Below are 23,472 nucleotides of genomic sequence, written 5' to 3' on the forward strand. Positions count from 1 at the left end.
TGTAAAACCTCTTGAAAGCAAAGCTACAGTTTGTTCCAGAGGAAACAGAATCCATATTCACTAGATTTTATGTCTTTCTTTTCCCAAGTCATTGGGAACAAAAAAAAAAATCAATGAAGAAGAAAATCTAGATGTGATTTAAGGTGTGTGTTGTCTGAGGTAAATTATCTAGGTTTTACTGAACAACCTATGATTTCTAACCTAATAATAATGATATTGTAACAGAGAGACAGAGAGAGAGATTTTTTTATATATATAAAAAAATATTTTTTACATATATATTGAAACTGTCACCATGTTGTGAAAGTTTAGTGTGAAAAAAATTGAGCTCTTTTACCTTTTCCCAGTGCTAACTAGAAACAACCAATCAGAGCCAGGAGGTGGGTCTTAACGCTGTCAATCATGTGTGTGTAGGTGCGGCTCAACGTGTTCACGGCGGAGAAGCAACTCAGCATTCCAGGAGAAACATTTTTCCGCCATCACCAGTGGCCATGCTAACTAGCCTTAGCGTCCATGACAGACTCCATTATCTGGAAGTCACTAAGGATGATTAACAGCACTAAGACCCACCTCCTGGCGCTGATTGGTTGTTTCTAGTTAGCACTGGGAGAATGCAGAGGAGCTCTTTTTTTTTTTTTTTTTGCACAGACAGACTTTCACGACAGAGTGACAGTTCCAACAAATATGTAAAAATAAAATACGACTAAAAAGAAAAAAGAAGTTAAAAGCGAGTTTTGTGTTGAAACAGCAATTTAAGAGTATCCCTGCCAAGACAAAATATTGGCTGCCAAAAGAAAAACTGAATAGAAGAGACTGCAGTAATGATAGAGTTAAGTACTTAAAAAAAACCCCAACTAAATCACAATTCTGGTGTAAATCGTGTTGTACCGGTTGGTGTAGTTTTTTGCTTTCCTACATGACGTTGACTTTAAAGTGTTGGACACACTCAGTTAACCCCAGTGTAATGTCTTTGTCCCTTTTTACTACTCACACCACTGTGGGTTCAGCAAGTCAACTGATTGCATAAATGACCTTTCCTGCAGTAACAAGGTCATTGGCACTGTCTTGGTCAACAGAGCTGTGAAGTGAGGCCTCCATTTCTTCTTTTCCTGTCTTTATTTGGTGCAGTTGTCAGCGTCTCTGCTCCCCCCCAAACATCCTCTGTGGGTCCTGCCTGGTGAACAGCAGCTGATTGGCCAGCTGTCTCCTCTCTTCTCAACTGGCCCCCGTGTGCAGTTTGTCCTCCGTCACACTCCTGCAGCGAATCACACACTCCAAAAGCCGCCGGATTAAAAGAAACAACTCGGTTTGGGTTATTTTGGGTTGCGGTCTGATGCCACGTTCTGCCAAAATGCAGTCAAGTGGGAGAGTTTGAACAGCTTCCACAATGTACGCAGATTTTTGAAAAGACTTGGGAGTTCACACTGAGCAGGTTCCAAGAGATTTTAGTTTCGCACCTGAAAGACTGTTTTACCGAGTCCACCTTTCAGGGGATCACAGACTGTTTATTGGACCGACTAAAGGCAAACGGATTGAGAGAATTTGATCCAAAGTGTGACAGTACAAAACAAGCAAACGAGAAATAAATACAGTAGGTGGCGGTAATATGAGATATTCTCAGGATTTAGAAGTGAAGTTAAGGTTGACAGAGAGGCTGTTCAGAAAGCCCAACAGAGCAAGTACATTTCTCAAATAAAACTTTGGTTCGGATAGTGTTGGCAGTATTTTTGGGGGATTTTTTTTTTCATGTGAGAAATTTAGTAAGTTCTGGAATCATTTCTGATGTTGGCTTTCATATTATTAGTTATATTTTTGGACTTAATTCCACTCACAAAAATGTAGAATAATTTGTATTACATCAACATGCAAGTCAATCCAAAGATTTGCACGTTTATGATTTGCATTACACTGCAAAGAAATAAAAATCAACCAAAACTAGCCAGAAAATAATATTTCTATGTTGCCTAAATCTATATAGTTCAGACTTGTATATCTAAATATACTGGCACCATGTTTCTTTCCCAAAAGGAAACTTAATTGTTTTGATGCAAACTGATTGGCTGACATGAGTTTCAGCTTTGCGCTACACTGCCCCCTGTGGGTGTGGCATACAACACTACTTACAAAGTACTTACAAATATTATTGAAATGTAATTATTTTTGAGATTTACAAAAATATACACAGAGCCTATTTGGAAATATTACCCGAAGTACAACTTCAGAACAGCATTGTTTATATGTATTTGTAATATATATTAAAAATTAACATTTAAAATAGACATTTAAACATGCAAAGTGTATCTTTTAAGGAATTAACCAAAGTAGAATTTTAGTAATAAATTTAATAAGAATTTAAAGTATATTTTAGAAAAAAAACTTTGAGGAAGTGTATCAAACTAAATTTTTTTAAATGTATTTATTTTCCATTTTTAATATTATCTTAATAAGTATATCCACTTGATAACATGCAAAAGATATTTCAGAAAAATAGAGCATATTTAAAATGTTTTTTTTTTCTCTTACAGATTTACCGGTTTCCATTTTCTGCTCTCAAGTTTTTGCCAAAACTCATCACAGATCAGAATAACCAGCAGGAAAACACACAGACTACAGATGCTGTGGTGTGTGACAGCCGCTAACCATCCCAGGATTTCCCATCAGCCTCGGCGGCGCCTCCAGGATCTCCGATCCAAAGAGTAGTTTTTAGTTTCCCGTCTCTCTTTATGACATGAATTTCACAAACAGTGAGCACCACCAACTGTATTTCACTTTTTATTGCGACACCAAGTCATTGTTTGCATGCCTGCAAATGGACGTGCTGGAGAGCCACACGACGAGATCCGAGGAGGAAACATGGAAGTCATGATGAGAAGATAAAGGTTAGCAGAATCCTTGGATGCAAATAAAAACAAGGATTATTTTTCTCTTATTTTGCTTCGGTGTTGAGATCTGCATACTTGAGTCTTGAATTTTAACTCCAGCTAGTAAATGTTATTAGATGCGTGATGTTTATTAATTACAGGTGACATATCCTGAAGCTCAGATGGGGGGAAAAAAAACACAATTTGCTGCTCCACGGGACACAACATTCATCCTTATGCATTCCACTTCCCGCCATGTTTGCTAATTCAGAGTGTTCCCCTTCTGTCTTGAAGAGGAGGAGAAAAAAAAAGAAGAAAAAACAGGAAATAGGATCTGGACTTCAATTTGCAGGCGAGCTAGGAAGCCAACCCAGGTGTGAGAAGTGAAAAATACATCCAACTGACAAGTTTTCCCCACAGAGGCCTCTGTCCCTGCTGCCGCGGTCCAGCGTCTTGTTGAAGCATTAATAACCCAAACGTTGGTCATTTTTTGTCACATTACAGTCACAAGCTTTAATTTATTTAATTTGATTTTGTCATTATTTTAAAGTGAAAGGACAGGTTGTTTGCAAAAAAAAAAAAAAAAAAAAAAAAAATGCAGAAAAACATTGAGACCTTTTAGACATTTTAGATTACTATTTGTAAAAAAAATATTAACTGACCTTTTTGAGCTTCAGATCATGTTATAATGTTTTTTCATCAGAAATACACCTGGACTGTTGCTCTGACTCTGTCATTTATGTTTGAGTCTCCCGGGGCAACCATTCTGGAGTGCCTAAACACTTGCTTATCCAAAGCACCGCCTACTTACCCAAAGCTCCGCCTTATATCATCAGCCTAACTGAGTGTCCTCCTCACAGAGCAGCCCTCCTCTGCGACTCCCCCACTCAGCTCCTCCAGACTAGCAGCAGCAGCAGTTAGCGGATCTGCAGGTCTGCTGAGCTTGGCGTATGAACTACTTATAAGATCAACGCTCGGAAGAACGATTGTAAATGGGATCACGGAGAAGCATTGTTGTGATAACTTGAAGGCAGAGTGTCGGAGAGAGCAGGAGCTTCTTAAAGAGACAGAGACCCAATTTGAAGGCATTCTCGATTAATCTTCTCGATTAAACGTTTTAGGACGTGGTTTTTATGGCTGTATCAAAATTAGTTAATCTCGCAAAACTGCAGTGGAAACATTTTTTTCACAAGCCACTAAGAAGACGACGATCACGACAGAAAGTGGTTGGAGCATGTTTTCTAAACGAATGAACTTATTCACATGCGATTTTAATTGCCTTTCATATTTAATGTAAACACCGCAATTGCGAAATAGTGGCATGATTTTTTTTGACACATGAATACTTCCACGACAAACCGTGTCTTAACGGAGGCAGCTGGTGAATGTGTGTTAACTGTACAACGGGCTGGACGATCAGGAGTAATAATTAATGCGCGGTCTGGGCAATATTTTTTTTTTTTTTTTTTTTTTTTACAGCCGTCGTGATCAAAAGCGGTCTGAGCGGTCCCAGCGCTCCGTCAGGGAACATCTGTTCCACCCCGGCTCTCTGACTGACTGACGGACTAACGGAGGTCTGGAGACACTGCCGGGAATTCTCCGGTATTCCTGGATGCTGCATAATCAGGGATGTGGTTCAGGAGGAAATAAAGGCCCGGGCTTCGCTAAAAAAATTAAATAAAATAAAGAAACAAGTAATCTAGAAATCAAACAAGCAATACTCCCCATCAAGGTTTGTTTGTATTCAATCTCTCTCTCTCTGTTATCCATCACCTTTTAAAATCTCTCCAGTCCATGTGGAGGTGCTGCATGTGTTCCAGACTTAATAACTCATTCGCTCGCCGGGGAATACAATGGAGTGGCAGGAAGCAGCTGCAGGTAATACATAAAGATGAAGCAGAGAGAGAGAGAGAGAGAGAGAAAGAGAGAGAGAGAGAGAGAGAGAGAGAGAGAGAGACCGGCTTTTGAAGACAAAACCAATTACTGCAGAAAGTTTCTGAGTCAGACGGAGCGCAGAAGTCATTTCATATAATTTCACACCACATTTCAAGAAAATATACCTTGTAATACTTTCACGTGTTTAATGTAGATCTCTTCTGAGCGCGAGCCCTCCTCAAACGGGAGAGACCAAAGGCGAAGCGGGAAAATAAGGATAGAGTGAAATATGCTGGGTTAAAAACTCTGTGTCTTACTTAGACGTTGCTCGAAAAGAAGCGATCCGCGCCTGGGTTAATTCAGGACGACAGAGTTGGGTTACGGGCTTAACGATCTGACACAAACTAACAGGTTTTCAACGCAAAGTAAATTTAAAAAAAGTAAGAGATTAAGGTCTTCTAGACTAAGTTAAATTACTAAAACAAACAAACAAAAACTCTGCCCCATCGCATCCTTGTGCAGATCTACAGTTTTATTCCCCTTTGTTGTCCTTTGATGGCTCTTTGGTCGTATCTGTACTAATATAACAACAGGGAGGCGACGGAGAAATCCAGCAGTGAGCCACAGAAAGAGAGGAACTTAAATACTGGGAAGCTTGATTACTAGACAAGTGACAAATGGTTGATTGGGAACAGGTTGCTCCTATAGGAGGAGATGAAACAGGCAAGCTAAGGAAAGGAGACTAAAGGATACGAGAGAAGACATAAAAAGAGAAACACTAATCGAAGGAACGGCACATAGAATAAAATGTGGGCATAAATTAAGAAACTCAATACAAAGGAATGCATTAAAAAGGCAAAAAATGAATAGCATCAACAAAATAATCCAAATATGAACACAAAAAACCAAAATTCAAACACTCAAGGAATATGACAATGGCTGTTTCCGTTGACAATATAATTGCACAATGCAACACTTCATAAAGTAATTTTGCTTAATGTAAATACGGCAGCGTGAAAAAAAACAACTACATTTTTGATAAAAGGTTTCATCAATGAGGTGCGTCTTTTTGGTCGTATCAAAATTGGTTTCCACTTGTTTTTTTGGTTGTTTTTTTTTCTTTGCATCACAAGTCAGATGATCAACAACCAAAATGTTGTTGCAGACTCAAAACACGAAGACGAAGAAGACAGGAAGCGGTAGAAGGATGATGCCTCAGCATGTTTTTTTTAATGAACAAGGTTATTCAGCTGTGGTTTTAAATGCATTTGTTATTCTATGGAAGCATAAATTTAAAAAAAATTGTTTTTTTGACATTAATGGCATATCAACGCAGCTTTTAGCACATTTGAAATGGAAGCGCAGCTCTAATGGTCCTTCAAGGAAAAGGCTAATCCTGTTTGCACTAGGGAACATTTGTGTGATAATTCTATAGTACCCACAGTATGGGCCTTTGGTTTTCCCCTTGACTGTCTTAAATGATAGAGTCAGTAAGTAGACAACTGCATTGTGGGAAACAAAGTCAGAGGATCATTAATCATCTATCGGAGGCTCTTATAACCTTCACCTCCGAATGTCAGAACTAGCCTGCTCACCTCTGCAGGAGGAAAACACTTCACAGCTTCTGTAGTCAGGATCATTTAGAATGGTTGAATATTTCTCTTCCAACTCAAATGTTGGGTAAAAATAAAGAACATTCCACCAATTAAAACACGTTCTAAACGTGTTTCAGAGAATGTTATTCATATATTTTTGTGGAATCAACAGGAAAAGTGTCCTTAGGGGAGGATTAAATTACATTAGACCTCCTACCATAAAATTCAGTATATGTAATGTTGCAGGATAAGTGATTGTTCACTCAGTACAATTATAAATAATGAGGGAGACTGACCCTGAAACACACACACACACACACACACGCGCACGCACACACACACACACACACGTGCGCGTGCCTCAAGCCGATATGAAATGTTCTGTCTTAATAACCCGATGATTAACACATCCACAGGCCCAGCAGCCGTTTGGCTTATTCATAAAACGTGATTTATGACTCCCGCCCGCGATAGTAGAAATGAAATGATCGCTTGTGACAGACAATGGACCAACATGTCAAAAATGCCGGTGAAAGGCTAAAGGTCCGTCTGTCAATCTGTTATTCTAACAGAAAAATAAAAAGAAAGCTACACCTTAAAATGAAATGTTTCTGGGTGGAGGAAATCTCTCCAGCTCTCACCTGCTTCTCCTCTCTTCATGCTTTTTTTTTTGTATTTTTGTATTTTTTTTCCAGTCAAAAAGGTATTTTGGGTTTGCTGCAATAAAGTGGTACTCCAAGGTTTTATTAAGCTGTTAATTTGAGACTTCCACTTTGTAAAAGATCTAAAGTCAAACATCCACCTCAGGACTTTTACCAGTTTTATTGTTTTTGCCTCAGTTGTTTGCCATGAGCCAGGCATGTTCAAATGCTTTCCTTTAGAATCAGAAGGTGATAAAAAAAACAACAACAAACTGTTGCTCTATAGCTGCATCAGTCTCTTCATATGACTTAACATAAAGTTTGCATCCACTCATCATTTGCTTGAGTGTCATAGTGATCACTCAACAACTTTAGCCAACATCATAATCACAAACTGGTTTCACTCCGAAATTTTTTTTGGATGGTTTCTAATCCATATAGGGACAGAATTATACATATAAACCCCCAATTATATACATGTTTAATGTCCCTTCGGAAGTTTCACTTAAGGAATCCACTTTCTGTAGCAATCAGCAAACTTCTGGCAAATGTCCTCCTGGCTCTTCTCTTGTAGAGTTGATAAAGTTTGTTTAAACCAGTTGATTTAATCTGACCCAACCCTGTCCTGCACATTGTTTTTGCAAAGCAGGTGTTTTCAAAAACAGTTTTTCTGAGTGTTGAGGATCATTGGCCTGTTGGAGCACAATGGGCAAAAAAAAAAACTGTCCAACATAATGTTGAAGCATAAAAAAGAAATACAGCAAACCCTGCTCTACAAACCTCTGTCTAGGTTCAATTGAAGTGAACTCTGGAGCGGATCGAATGTAAATGTGAACTCCAAGCGGACCGGAGAATACTCCAAAAGCAGGAAGTGGACTAAAGTGCAGGGAATTCTGGGTAAATTCAATCAAAACAAACGCTTAAGTCTAACGCTAGCGGGAGAAATGGCTCATGGATCCGACAACCAGAGCAATCTGATGGCACTCCATTTTGCTTACAATTTATGAAGAAGGAAGATGCGCTCAGTGTCTTCTTCACAGGTTTTATTTTGTAGTTCTTGGTCCAGTCAAATGAACCAAATACCTTAAGCTCCTGAAACTTTCACGAGGAAGTGACTTTCTCGCCGATGGACTGAGAAGGGGGTCGACCAGGAATGAAGGCGCCCCACTCCGAAACACACACTTCACTCAGAAACTGCCTGTCAGACCAAGTCGAAGGAAGACAAATATCACTGCAACCAAGTGATATTGTTCCATTGCACAAAGAGGGTGGAAGTGCTACCTTGTGACTTTGTCCTCAAATACAGCTAGCTAGCATGAACTTTGAACACAACTGGATAAACAAGGATCGTTCTTTCCCTCAACCCTCCAAACACGTGCCAGGACTTATGGGCAGCGGGAAGGAGACCCAGTCATCCCTTTAAGAAAATGATAATATTTAACATTTTCTAAGATATTCCAAGATATTCCAAGATATTCCTCAGACTGAAGGAATTTTAGCTCTGGGTTTGCCCCATGTCTTCCCCAAGTGTCACAAGCCCTAAGGGGCAAAAGGAGGTATACAAGGACGCATCCTGATCGGATTCCAGAGCAATTTCAGCTGATTTTTTTGAGTGCACCTTTGCTGAAAATGAATGTGTTGTCCCTTGAAAGGCGGGATCACGCCAGAAAACCAATCAACTTGAATGAGTTCAGAGAAGAGTGATCACACGTCTGCCCAGAATGAAGCCAGAAGCTTGCTGATGATTGCAAAAAAAAAAAGAAAAAAAAAAAAGACGGAGATGAAGTGCAACATTTAGAAGTATTAACTTTGAGCCGGTATTTATCATTTTGACCTTCTGGAGATTAGAAAAATTCTACTATGTGTTCAAAGATCTGTGTTTGCTTTTAAAAATCCCTGAAACTGCACGGTTTAAAATTGGTCCGCCCTGGAAAAAAAAATCTGATTAGAAATATGCTAAAAGCTGAAGAGTGCATGTAAATTTCTGACAGGAGCTGTGAGAGTGCAATGAAATGAATGGTGGCCGAACTGAATATGAATATGTCGGTGAAAAGGCAGCAATAGGAATTGTAAACTTTAGATGATTTTTGCTGCCGTCAACAGTTTCAGTTTTGTCCTTGGCTCTCTGCATACAATTCAAATATATTGTAGAATACTAAACATGCGAAAATACTCAGTTTTATTAAACGGCTTGAGAATATGTTGTGTTGTACAGAATCAGTCTAGAATTACTCGCTCTGGCTACAAAGCAGGCAGGGTTTTTAACTCTCGGGAGCCCCCTGCTGGCGCGGGGTTTTCATTCTGTGATTTAATCTTCCAACTCCGATTTCAATCCAAGTTATTACAATTCAGTTTTGTTTGGTCATTTAAATATTTTAGCCTTCTAGCAAATTTGTCTAATTCATGTTTTAACCTTTTGGGAAAACAAGAAAAGTCATGAATAAAATCTGAAATAATCATAATAATACTATGGGGAAAACATGAGTTCTGGATTGAGGTCATAGGCAGATAGGCAGAGTGATACAAATATTAATAATATTTTTAAGTGTGGACAGAATTTCAGTTTAGACTTATAAACAACTTTTTAAGTTTATGTCTCTTCCAGCTTTGCGTTCTGAGTGCAAAAGACCTTAAACTGAGTCGTACTGGATTCATCTGAAGACATCGATTTCAACCTTTACTGGATTGAAATCAGATTTAAGGCTGAAATCTGATTAGGTATTTCTAATAAATGTATGCATTTTGATCTTGAGCCACTTATGAGAATCAGAGATGCCAGACAGGAACAAAAGCAATGAAGAAGAAGAAAAGAAAACCAACATGGAGGACACACATATGCAACACAAACACAAATATATGGCTGCTTTTCAAATAAAACAGGAAGTGAAAGTGTTACAGTGCAGAAAACCCCCCAAAACAAAGTTAAACCAAAAGCACATAAAACCTCTGACACAGCAACAAATCCACTCTGCAGTAACTTTTTGGTCTTTGGCTCCTCCTTCTGTAGTGAGATGGAAAAGCCCTGTTTACACTTCAGTCTGGTGTCTTGTGTCTTTTAAAAGATAAAAAAAAAAGTATTAACTTAAAAAATAGAACGCAATTAAAACAAATGACATGTCAATTATTTTTACACTTGCCAGTAAACAATGAGATAAAAAACTGTTTCCACTGGGATTATGGGAATTTTATCTTTGGTGACAAGCTCCACGTTTTTACGGTTGGAAGGTCTTCTTGCCATCATCCTAATCTCTAGCTACTTCCACAGATACTGCATCAGGTTTCAGTTGGGACAAGAAGAAGATAACAGGAAGTGCTTGGAGCTGCATTTTTATTTATTTATTTATTTTTATCGCATGGACAGGAAATTGTGTTTTTTTTTTCGACATTATCAGGATATTAAAGTTTTGCTCACAGTTATAATGGAAACGCAGCTAGTAACGCATTAGCAAGATTAGTTTAGAGTTTCCTAGCTGTCCGCCGCCGGTGTCTGTAACCGGCTCTGTAAATGGATAATTTGCGTTAGTCGTATTTGTTTCACTTATTTTATTTATTCACTTTTATTTGATACACACCCACAGGGAATAACCAAACTCTTGGAATTAATTTGTTTGTGGGAGAAATGTCACAAATGCGTGGGCATCCAAGGTTCACTAGTTTAAAAACAATCTAAGATTGTTCAGAAGACAAAAATAAACGGAAAGCAGTTTTTATTTACAGAGTGCTTTTGTAAAAATTACAGGACGTGGAGGATGTTTCAGCTTGTAGTTTTTACAAACCACCACCAGGGAGCAGTGCAGGCAAACACAAACATTCCCTCTAGAGCAGAGATGTCAAAGTCAAATAAAACCGAGGGCCACAAAACCAAATTTGGTTCAATGTTTATTAAAACATATTGAAATGATTGCACATAGCCTATTGAACCACGACCTAACGCAGTGTATATTATTTCATAATATAAAGATAAACACATAAATTAAAGCGCATGCATTATAAACTGAAAATGCATTATTGTGTTGCTCTATGTTCTTACCAATCACTGCTTTCAAAAAGTAAAGTAAGAAAATGTAAAAAAAATAAATAAATCAAAACAGTTGTTTTCTTTCTCATGGTTCTTATCTGCAATTTTCCCTGAGTCCATTCAACTGAAAAATAAATATGAATAAATAAAATAAAATACAAAAATGTATGGGACACAAACAAAACAATACTTCCTTCAAAGAAAAATTACGTCTTGTACAAACAAATGTAAAAATTTCCCTGAATTAAAAACTAAAATACGTCAGTGCTCTGTGATGCTCGCTTGTCTGAGGCTGAGCCTGATTCTTGGTGGTGCCTCTACAAGCTCATCGATGTTCGGGGTTAGACTCTGAGCTGAGGAAATCCTCAGGACGGAGTGAAGGTGATTATCAGTAAGACGGCTCCTGTGGGATGTTTTGTTTAACGTCATTAAAGAGAAAAGTTGTTCACACAGGTATGTGCTGCCAAACAGAGAGAGCGTCCGAGCAGCTTGGATGCGCGACATTGAGTCGGGGATGAAACGTGGAAACTCAGCAGCACCCACTCTGTCACAGTTTTCTTCAGTGTGTCACTGCACTGGAGCTCAATTAACTCCATTTGTAGATTTGGTGGTGTGCTTTCTACATCAACTGCAAAAGGATTGCTGAGCAGTTCAAACCTGCTTTTTTGGGCTTCAAAGTCAGCAAATCAGTGTCGGAAGTCGGCGGTAAATATGTTGAGTTTATCAGCAAACGGTGGACTCGGGAACACAGCGGTAGAGAGTTTCTCTTTCAAGGTCTGGCAGCTGGAAAAGTGGCCTAATTTCCTTTCCTCATCTGCATCTCCCACAGACTCAGCTTGGTTTCAAAGGCCTTCACTGTACTGGACATGTCAGACATGACACGTCCCCGTCCCTGCAGCTGCAGATTCATCACATTCAGGCGGCTCGTCATGTCGCAGAGAAACGCCGTTTCACACAGGAACGTTTCATCTCGGAGCTCTGTCGTGACTTTCCCCTTGCTTTCCATGAACAGACAGATCTCCTCACGCAGCTCAAAACATCTTCGCAGCACCTTCCCCTGGCTTAGCCATCACACCTCTGTGTGACACGGTAAGTCACCACACTCTGTATCTAACTCACCCAGAAATGCCTTGAACTGGCGGTGATTTAAACCTTTGGCTCTGATGATGCTAAGGGCTCATCAAATTTTAACACTAAACAAAGTTAGAGTAAGTACAAAAAATGCTGTTTTAGAGAATTGACTCATTTAAAATAATAAAAAAAAAAATCAATGACATCTATCAGTTTGGAAAAAGTTTCAGAGATTTCTGAAGGCTTCGGTCTCCAGAGAACGACAGCGACAGTCACAATGCACAAATGAAGAAAACATGGCTGAAAGGTACACCAGGACTTGTCATTGTTGATGACAAACATTTGACTACAGATATAAACCCAATACAATACCCTTTAAAAACGTCGATTAGTGTTTACGGTCATCCACTGTATGAATTGCTCTCCAGCTCTAGAGCTAGCGTGTAACAACAGCTGGGAATTCTTCCCGGTAGGACGCTGAAATGTTCCTTGCCTCACCAGATATTTCTGATTCTACCTTAGATAACCTGGCATGTCACACAAGCTCTTCTTTTGTCATTTCAGAGGTCCCGTTTTGGTATGCCTGACTCATTTTGTTGTAATCTGCCTCCAGTGGGACATTTTTTGTGTCTGCATGTTTTGAAGTCCATCTACCAAAGCCCTCAACGGATTTCACCTGGGGGACAAAAGAGGATATCTTATAATCGACGACAGCTACACTCTATCTACATAAATACAGAGCCAGGAGGAGGGTCTTGACACTGTCAATCATCCCCATGTACGTGCTGATCACCCCGTTCCCGCTTGTGAACGCTCATTCTAGTTAGCATAGCCACCGATGATGACGGATAAAGTTTTCCTGCGTGTACACGAGCATAATTGACAACACTAAAACCTTTCTGATTGCTTGTTTTTGACTGGTTTAATCCTACCAAGGAAATATTTTCCATTCCACCACCACAGCGACAACGTGCCTGACCCGTCTAAAGGTGGGATGGACACTTTCTAGCTGGTTATAGTCCAGTTTTAGCTAGTCCTAGTGAACTGTAGCCTCAGTTTCCTTAGCCAGAAAGCATTTGTTTTATCTTAAATTTTACTATAGCTTGCGTCCTGAATAGAAAACTATTTTAGCAAAGACTAGCATGTCTCTTCATCACTAGTTCATCTTATGCCTCTGGCGCAAAGTGAGACCAAGTTTTCTCTGTAACCTATAGACACGAACACGGGGTTTCTATCGATCGGTGTGAATAGTTGACCTATATTGGACCTGAATCCAGCGCCCTACTCAACATTAACGTACAACTCCAGCATGAATTTGGGTTTACAGAAGCTAAATAAATGATTTACCAGGAGGTCCAAGCTAATAACATGGGACAGTTGTTATCAGAGATAGGGATCTCCCCCTTCACTCCCTTGTGAAGAACCCGCAGGTGTACCTGAGCCACCTACTATGTTCATGTTTTTTCTTGTTCTTCCCAGACTGAAGCCCACAGACCGGGAGCTGTCCATCCATCATGACATGTAAATTGAAGTTGATGATTTTCCTGTTTTCCACGGTCACTGTACTCTGGAGTTCAGGTTTCAGTCACAAGCTCCAGCTCCAGCTTAAGAACCGCAGCACGTGTCCAACGACATGCTGCTCAGAAAACACGAGACGATCTATTGAACTGTTTTTGTCCGCCAACACCAAGCTGTCTGAAGAAGATGTTCAGTGGCGGAAGGATCTTTGTAGGAACGAGACAAAACTGCCTCATCCTTTTCACTTAGGTAAAATTATAAAACTGAACACAAAAGCGACTCTCTGCTCAACTAGCTGAAGCTCTCACGTTCATATCAAATCATTTTCCCTGATTATGGCTGCGTGATTTTCACCCTGTAAGCAACTCATTTGTAAGTCAAATTTCAGACAGGCAAGACCATTGCATGAAATAAAGGTGTATTAGTGCTGGCTTTATCTTTTTAAAAAAAGTAGGAAGTAGGTACTGTAAGGAATATTTCGCTTCAGAAATCAGTTTTTCTCCAAATATGTGGACAATTATCAGATTAAGCTGGTTGCTGGTCATTTAGTATCATCATTTCTAGACATTAAAATTAGATTTATGAAATTAAAATTTGGCTGAAGCTGTGATGTCACGTTAGTGTTGGGTGGACTGAGGCGCAGGATGTGGACGGAGCGTCACCGGACCAGAGCAGGGGAAGGACGTGACTGAACAGGTTGCTCCTGGTGAACTCGTGATACTCGTGAACTGGTTTCGGACCACAATGGAAACTGGAGCCACTACTTTGAAGCGCTGAGAAACAACTAGTTGAGAACGGGACAGCATCCTGGACGACACGAATATAACATCATGAAGCAGTTGGCTAAAGAAAAAACAATCAATTTCTATAGAAAACTCAGTTGTTGGCTTTGAAATCACCCAGGACTACCTAGAGTAACATTTTCAAACTAAACCGAAAAAGAGAATAGAAAAACAAGGATCTCGTTTTTTCATCTATTTGAACTAAATATTTTTGTAAAAGAAAAAAAAGGGGGGCATTTTTAAGATTAAATAATGTTTTATAGATTTATCTATCTGATCCCACAGAGCCCGTCTGGTTACATGGGAATCGGCCTTGTGTCCATGACTTCTTTTATTAAGATGTTTCCAACAAAATAAGTAAATAAATAGATATTAAGTCATGGCCTCAAATTTTTATTAACGGGGCTTCACACATCCTCCCTAATATTTGATGCTGTATAAAAATTAAAACCACCAAAAAACTGATTTTTGATTCAAGTTTCCTCCCCCCAAGTGTAAAGAGTTGTGGCATTAATATTAGTAAATAAAGTAGAATAGTTGCAAAAAATATGCTAGCAAATTTTTTTTTTTCGTTTGTTGGAGCCTTGTGATTAATATTTGTGATATTTCACACACACACACACACGCACGCACACGCACACACACACACACACACACACACGCACACACACACACACACACACACGCCCACGCACACACACACACACACGCACACACACACGCCCACACACAACTGATTTTGTAAATATTTAAAACAAAATTATAACAAAAAAAAGTTAACATAGGTGGATAAAATTGACATAAAGTGAATATTTTAATTAGCTAATGCTTGAAAGTTGGCGGTTAAAACAACAAACATAACATTTGTGGTTGTTGTTTGTACCTATAGTTTTGTACGGGATCATCAGGCATATTCAGTCTTTCCATTTGCACACAAAGGGTTACTATGAGGAAATATTGTGTTTATAGCAGATACCCAAACGTTATCTTTCCATAAAAGATGAAGGATCATCTGTCGTAGGAGGCAGCGCTACACACAAAACGCTCAACAGTCAGATGTTTGCAAAATCGATCTTTTCAGCGCCACATGATGCATTTTATCTTTTGACATCTTGCTGGACTTCATTCTCTGAGAAATATTCACCTGGAAGATATGGGAGAGCCACACAGCCACAAAGCAACAAAAATGAGAGCAAAAGTTTAATGACACCAGTTTTAAAGTCCCTCCACTGGCTCCCTGTCGCTCAAAGAATAGACTTTAAAATACTGTTGCTAGTTTATAAATCACTGAATGGTTTAGCACCACAAAGACCTGCTGTTATTGTACCAACCTTCCAGAACCTCTCAGGTTCTGGTTCTGGTTCTGCTCTGCATCCAAGGAACCAGAACCAAATGAGGAGAAACAGCATTCAGCATCTATGCACCACAAATCTGGAACAAACCTCCAGAAAACTGTAAAACAGCTGAAACACTGACTTCCTTTAAATCTCGACTAAAAACCCACTTGTTTAGAGTTGTATTGGAAACGTAATCAGTTACAAATTTACTGATGGTATTTGACTTAATGTCATGTTTTTATTGTTGATTCTATGTTGCATTGTGTTTTTATGTTTGATTTGATGTAAAGCACTTTGAAATGCCTTGCTGCTGAAATGTGCTACACAAATAAAATTTGATTTGATTTTTTTGATTTGAATGACTGTCGTACATGTTTGCACAATTAAAGGGGTGGAATTTAGGTTAATCCATTTAATCCATTTAATCTAAGCAGCGTTTCTCCTCGGTCTGGAGGTCAGTCAGTTTGAGTTAGGAACTCTGCTGAGTTGGGCCCAAATTTGTTATGAAGTTATTTTGCATTGGAATTTGACCAGTTAACAATTTTTTGACATGATTAAATTGAATCCCCCCTCCCACAGTTTTTGAAGATCTCTTGTTCTGGTCCATGTTTGGTCCCTTACACTCATCTTGCTGTTCAGAAAACACCAGTTCGATTGATGCCTTCATCTATTATTTTGAATCCTAAACCTCAGCAGATATTTCCAAATCATAAGTGAGGCTGAACTATTTAGCAATTTTCTTGATAAGGAGAGTGGCTCCCCGGTTTGGTAATTTTGATATAAATTGCTAGTTTGATTAATTATGGTCTTAAGCTATTATTATAATTGTTCAGAGCCAAACTCTACTCCTGTTAAAATAAAACAGGTACCAGTACAAAAATCTCAATTTACAAAAATACATCTTAAAGACAATTAAAGATGGCCGCCTACATCATGTGCCCCAAATAAATAGAAAAAAAAGAGACCCCAACACGGTTTCCTGGTTTTAATTCATTAGCTGTCCTCTGGGAGTCTATTAGAAACAGACGTTGCCTTTATTTGAATTATGTAAGCGGTTTTGAGAGAAGTGGGAACAGAACAGGTTCATCCTCTCACGTGAGAGGATGAACCTGTTCTGAGAGCCTTTTGTCAACATCACGGTTTAATCCAGACATTTTTCTTCCTTGGAGTGTTTCTCCATCAAACCGGTCCGGTTACTGAGCCTGTGCTGCACAGGACAATCAGCACATTGTTCTTACCGTTTCCGGTGCCAAAACTAAAATCCTTTTTGCCAGAGGAGCAAACGGTTTTTGTCTGGGGCTGACAGTGGCTTCATGAAATCAGGACATAAAGAAAAATAATTAGAGGAAGATATTGAAAATGTTGAGTCCATTTCACAATAGTTTCGCATAACTGCTGACAAAAAACAAGAAAAGAACACTTTGATCCTGCTTGAGGCTTGTGTAACTTTCATTACTCACCGATCTTTTGTGGCAGTCGGGGTTGATGATGTTGTCCTGATGACGTCTTTAAGCTTCTTGGAACACAAATCTAATGGAATTTTATCACTGATTTCGTAAAACTTTGTTCCTCTGGTTTTTTTTTTTTTTTTTTTGAAGAAGCTGTTGCTTCTTTTTTGCTTTTCCATAAAGATAGACAATTTATATAGTAAAGTTTTTTTCTTTAGTAGTTTATTTTAAGTCTATGTTGACATTTTATGCAGCAAAATCCTAGAATAAGGAACAGATGTTAATTCTAAATAATATTAATAGTTGAGGTTTTGCTGCGTTGATATTAAACAAACAGAACAAGCCGGGGATGGGTGTGCTGTGGCGGTGTAGAGGACAGCGCGACCCACATTTGGAGGACTTCAGTCCTTGTTGCGAAGGTCGCAGGTTCGATTCCTGGACCTGGCTGACGTTTGCTGCATGTCTTCCCCTCTCTCCTTTCCTGTCAGCCTACTTTCAAATAAGGGACAAAAGACCCCCTGGTGGGAAAAAATAAATAAATAAGAACATGCTAGGGATCACAGTTAAATGAAATGTTCACCTTTTTGCATGGAAAATCAAATCCCATCAATGGCTTCTACTTCTGCTGCTCAGCATCCTCTCTACTGTTGTCCTGTTGTAATCTCTGAGCCAATCTGCATGTTTGTGATGCGTTCCCAGAGCACCCGCCCTCTGTAAACCACGCCCCTTCATGCTTGCTCACCAGAGGAACTCAATCCTTTTCTCTCCCAGAAACCAGAACATCAGCAGAGAGTTGTGTTTGAATTTCCAGCCTTCCCAAAGATGAGTGTGGTTGCAGGAGAAAGGCAAGTTAATACAATTCCATTTGCTAAACGCAGGAATTATGGAGTAAAACTGCTGCTCATGTCACTAAAAATCGATTTAATGTGTTCTGATGACTTCAACAGAAAATCTTTCAATTGTAATAGGACGAATAAGTTAAATCTAAGTGGAATTGGAGGAGCTTAAAAAGGCTGAACTCAACTCTTCATTTCTCTCTGCAGGTCAAGGATGTCATTCAAACTGAAGCTGCTGGCATTGCAGCTGTCTGCTACAGTCGGTTTGCTTTTGGTGTTACAATTCAACGAATTGTCTCAACTTCAGTTCCAGGACCTGTGTGCCTGTGACAGCTGCGTGTCTGAAAACAAAGGGTCACTTAGCGGCCGGCTGAACCGTTCTGTTGAACCCGTTTTGTCTTGGACAACAGACCTCTCAGAGGAAGCCTTCAGTTGGTGGAAGGTAAGCTGTCTCTTCCCAATGGGGCTCCAGCAAATTTAGATGACTGACCTGACAGCGATGCTTGTTCCACGTGGCAGAGTTTGCAGAATGAACGCCGGGACTTCAGGTTCTTCAAAAAAACGGTCCACAAGCTCTTTCAGATCTTCCCCCGCAGAACCGAGCTCAGGAAACAGAACTCTGGCACCTGCAGGACTTGTGCAGTTGTTGGAAATTCTGTAAATTTGAAAGGATCACATTATGGACCTCTGATAGATTACCAAGACGTCGTTATGAGGTAAGGGATCAGCTCCTAGTAAAAGGAAACATATAGAACACATAAGGCTCTAAATTAATGTGTCATGTCATGCTGCTTAGAATGAACATTGCTAAAACAAACGGCTATGAGGAAGACGTCGGGACCAGGACCACTTATCATGTCATGTACCCAGAGAGCGCCACGGATTTACACAACTCCACTCATCTCGTCTTCTTTCCATTCAAGATTATGGATCTTGAATGGCTCATCAAGGCTTTTACGACAGGATTCTATGGAAGGTGAGTTGCTTCTTGTTAATCCTATCTTCATGATTTTGACCCTTTGCAACTCCGTCACCTAATCTCTGGAGGCACCATGGCGGACGCAGTGAGTGAGGCACGGGGAAATTGAACAGAGTCGTTTTCTCAAGTTGTTTGTTGTCCATTTATTCTTGGCTTCTACTTGTTCGAGACAAATGAATTTGTCTCTGAACGTAACACACCTGGTTGGGGCTCAGAGGCAGCATATTTACAAAACTCTGAAAGCGTTACCTGAGAAACCGACCCGTACCTCCTGATGTGTTCAGCAAATTACTGACTTTGCCTAAATTAACACCTCATGATTCTTGTCACTATAAAAGGGTAAACATTGTTTCCCCTTACAGCAGAGAAACATTAAAAAACCGTACAAAAAGACAAATCAGTAACCAGTTTTTTCTCCATACATGTTAGACTACATTATGGTGGGATCTTGTCTCCAAGGTAACTAATGGTTAGACGGGTACCTTCTCCTAACGCCATATTTGATATCTTTCTAATCACACTAAATGGGTGTAAGTGATGGACATGAAGGGTGCATCATGTCCACCATCATGTATTCATAAAGTGTGACACATTAGACACTTTGTGAGGACAGAGAGCAGAAGGAAGGCTAAGGACAGATTAACAGGAGAGAGTTTTAACAAGCATGTAAAACACCGTATTGTTTGTAAAAGTTACAAACTTTTCTTGTTTCAGTTTAATTAGAATTACCAAAATTATTTCTATTGGCTAAATGCCAGAACATTTTTTAAGAAACCCAAAAGGTTTGACCCAAATCATGCAGTTCAAAGGACAGCTATTCTGAGATATTGACCAAATGTTTTTCATTTAGAGAACATTTTGTTCTATGATTTATGATTGATGTCCATATACACTGGGACTTTAGGCTTTCAGCTATTTGGAAAATCCCAGATGATGATGAAATGCTTTGTCACCATATGACGGGTTATTTCAGAACACCATAGTAAATGGGGTAAAAAAACCACACCTATGAGGAAATGTTTATTTCCTCTGTGTGACATCATTGTAAAATCTCAAAGGATGTTGGTGGAATTACTCAGCAAACTGGAATGATGGAGAACAAATGTGTCCATTTATGAAATATGACTCAGGAGAAATTGGTCAACAGAGAAGAACAGGAATAAAAACATAAGCATAGTTTTAAAAATCAGGGTTAAGTGACGTTAACACACGACTCGGTGACCAACTGAACCGAGTCCACCGGACGACCAGGTGTGAAAACTAACTAAGATTCAGAAGCAAGAGAATAACACAAGTTCACTTTATTAAATAAAACATCACAAATAACTTAAATGTGCTTCACAATCATTCACAAAAAAAATAAAACAAGTCATGAATTCATATCCTAGATGTCTCAGAGTCACTGTTCTGGGTACAACAACTTTGATGTGTGTTTTGGGTTGTTCATATTTTCTCTGTGAACCTACTTTCTTTTGGGAGTCGAGGTTTTTCAGTCATGTTGTCTTTGACAGGTCCTACGCGCCCATAAAGACCAGAATTAGAGCCAACAAGGATTTGGTGAGTACGCTTTGAAAGTCTTTTCCCAACTTGCACTGGAGACGGTTCTGGACTCGTTAGCTTGTCTCTTTGTAACAGGTGATGGTGATCAGCCCAGAGTTCATGAAGTATTCTCATGAGAAGTGGCTGGAGAAGAAAGGAGTGTATCCATCCACCGGCTTCATGACTTTAATTTTCGCCCTACACGTTTGTGATGAGGTAAATATGTCTGACCAGCCAAATTAGAAAACACTCCTGGCTTTTCAGTACAACCAAATCTGTATGTCAATTTTTTAAATTATTGGGGTAAATGAGATATCCAAAGAACAGTGATTCTCAATTTTTGTTAAGTCATATACCACTTTGTTAAATATACACTTTTACAACTACCGCCATACTAAGACTTTGAAACAATTTGACTTTTTCAGTCCGTTTTGTAATGATATGAAAAAATTAAATGAAAGGAAATGAGTGTCTCTCACTAATCCTGACTGAAAATCCTGATGTGACCAACCTGATTATAACACTTGGCAATTAGTTGCAGTCAAAATCTTTGTTCTTGATTTTTTTTCCAGACCAGTTCATGACATGTTGTTGTTTTTTTTGTCACACCGATTCTGTTTAAGTAAAATCTTGTTCCACAGGTCTGGTGGTCAGCACACCTGGGCGTGGCCACTGAAGTCAAACTCAGCTATCCCAAAAAAAAAAAAAAAAAAACAACAACAAAAACACCCATTAGCTGAATGATTGAAGCTAATGGTTCAACAAGTGGTGGTTTATAATTATTTACCTTAACATGAAATTAGAATTCACCAAACCACATTTTGTATTTGCTTCCATCTCACCATCATTGTCCAGCTCATGAATAGCAGCAGTGTGTAAACTCCATCCTGCAGGCTACAAACTGCGGCACAAACATTTACAGCTGCCATGACCTCATATTGGCATACACTGTTTGAAAAGACAACTTGTCTTTCCCACACTGCCTGATGTTAAAATAGGTTAAACACGTCGTGTTTGATTAGGTGAGGAATACAGAGGTTATTTCTATTAGCTCAATCTCAGAGTAATTATTTGCTGATTTGATACTTTTTTTCCCCCCCAAGCCAGCTGTATGAGTGTGTCTATGTATAAACTGGGAAGGACTTTGTAAGCTTCCATTCCAAAATTTAAGTCAAACAGATGTGTACTTACGGATGTATTTCAAAGCAGCTGTTACACAATCAATGTTTTCCAACAGAATTTTCTTCTCTCTTGAGGAAACACCGGCTGCTTGGGTTGTGTGATTTTCACTCGGGTCTTTTCTGTTCACGTTCCTAGATCCATGTCTTTGGCTTTGGAGCAGACAGCGATGGAAACTGGAGCCATTACTTCGAAGAGCTGGCCGACAAAACACTGAAAACTGGAGGGCACCCTGGAAACCGTGAATATGAGATCATCCAGGAGCTAGCTAAGGAGAAAACTGTGAAATTTTACAAAGGGTCGTGATAGTGCCCTTATTTCATGCAAACAAAAATTAATACAAAATATGTCAGATTACCTGAAGTAGTGTGCGTATTTTACCTTTATTAATCCGGTGTTATTTTGATTTTTCTGAACAAAAGTCCAGCTACGTCACAAAGACTTTTGGAATATTTTAATTTTCCAAATGTCACTGAGAAGGTTTTTTTTTTTTTTTTTTGGTTTAACACAAATATTTGTATTATTTAATCATTTTTGTGGTAGTTTGCTTTCTGCTTCGTCACAACATTTTATTGTATATTTATTTATTTTTTTTCTTTTTAATTTATTGGTTTAAATTTATGTTTTAAACACTCTAGAAACTGGATTATCATATCTGGAGTTATTTTTTTATTATTATTATTTATTTATTTATTATTTACCAAATATTAGATCTGTTTTATTACCCAGTTTGTTGGACTGAGGAATTGAGTATTAGGAATAGCTTTATAAGAGTATTAGACTTTATGTATTATACCAGACTTTAGTGGACCTTTTTCACTAAATGAAGCCCTATAGTAACTTCAGCAGCAAGGCAGTTCAAAGTGTTTTACATCATAAGAACACACGCAAAAATAGAGCCATAGAAAACAGTCAATCATTTAGACATAACGTTTTGTCTTGTTGCAGCATTACATACCATTTACACACCATGCTGCTGTCTCATCCCAGCACTGCCTGCTAAAAGTTATTCCATGTCCAGTTTTTAGAATTTTGTAACTTTTATAATTTCAGGTCTTAATAATTTTTATAACTACTCCTTCCCTGACGATGTCATAAATGGTAACAGTTCCCTCACATCAGTCAGTTCATGTTTATCTAGAATAGCATCGCTCATGTTAGCGGCATGTTGGAGTAGCTTTGTTATGCTAGTTTTAATTTGTTCTTTTTCAGAATTTGTTTTGGTTGAGCAAATAGCTAGCCTGAGCTAAATATCTAGTTTGAGCTAAGTAGCTAGCCTGAGCTAAATAGCTAGTCTGAGCTAAGTAGCTAGCCGGAGCTACCTATTTGCTACATAGCTGCTGAGCTACATAGCTAGCTCAGAAACAGAAAAAAACAGAACTAGCTCAGGCTAGCTTCATGTAACGTTCATTGTTTAACCAATGCATTGGTGAACATATATTCTGCAGTCCTCTACACTGAGTGTACATTTTGTTTTTAATGTTTTTTAAAATAAAAGCCTGAATAGAGTTTGTGTTTTGTTGTTGTTTTGTTTTACATTTCTTCATGTAGTTGAGGTGACCCTGCAGTTTGGTTGCTGCACAGCAGGGAAACTTGGAGGGTCAAGGTTCTTAAATTATTCATCTTAATTTTACACCATAAAAAGGTTGCAAATAGAATAAACAGAAGTGATTGTATTCATTCCTAACAGGAATTCACCCGCCCAGCCCTCGTTACAAACCCTTGGAGATCTGGAACCTCAACTCAAGCAGCTGGTTACAAACCTCGGTGTAATCCTGGATTTGGGTTTTCAG

The 23,472-nt window shown here is 38.9% G+C and overlaps 1 protein-coding gene across 1 annotated transcript; it reads left to right on the plus strand.

Moving 5' to 3' along the window:
• Positions 1–17,929: 17,929 nt before the first annotated feature.
• Positions 17,930–23,187, plus strand: LOC122843768 (CMP-N-acetylneuraminate-beta-galactosamide-alpha-2,3-sialyltransferase 1-like). Its single transcript, XM_044138801.1, has 7 exons — positions 17,930–17,991; positions 18,190–18,424; positions 18,502–18,698; positions 18,779–18,958; positions 20,473–20,518; positions 20,597–20,716; positions 21,818–23,187. Exons 1-7 carry the CDS (start codon positions 17,969–17,971, stop codon positions 21,983–21,985), a joined length of 969 nt encoding a protein of 322 aa, XP_043994736.1. The 5' UTR covers positions 17,930–17,968; the 3' UTR covers positions 21,986–23,187.
• The last annotated feature ends 285 nt before the right edge of the window (positions 23,188–23,472 follow it).

Source organism: Gambusia affinis, linkage group LG14 (assembly GCF_019740435.1).
Source record: "Gambusia affinis linkage group LG14, SWU_Gaff_1.0, whole genome shotgun sequence".
Taxonomy (NCBI): Eukaryota; Metazoa; Chordata; class Actinopteri; order Cyprinodontiformes; family Poeciliidae; genus Gambusia; species Gambusia affinis.

What these genes read in the sequence shown, in the direction of transcription:
- LOC122843768 (XM_044138801.1), top strand. Translation starts at nt 17,969, where the DNA reads ATGAGTGTGGTTGCAGGAGAAAG. An exon ending in TTAGAGCCAACAAGGATTTG is followed by an intron (nt 20,519 to 20,596) that starts GTGAGTACGCTT and finishes TCTTTGTAACAG; the next exon opens with GTGATGGTGATCAGCCCAGA. An exon ending in CCCTACACGTTTGTGATGAG is followed by an intron (nt 20,717 to 21,817) that starts GTAAATATGTCT and finishes TCACGTTCCTAG; the next exon opens with ATCCATGTCTTTGGCTTTGG.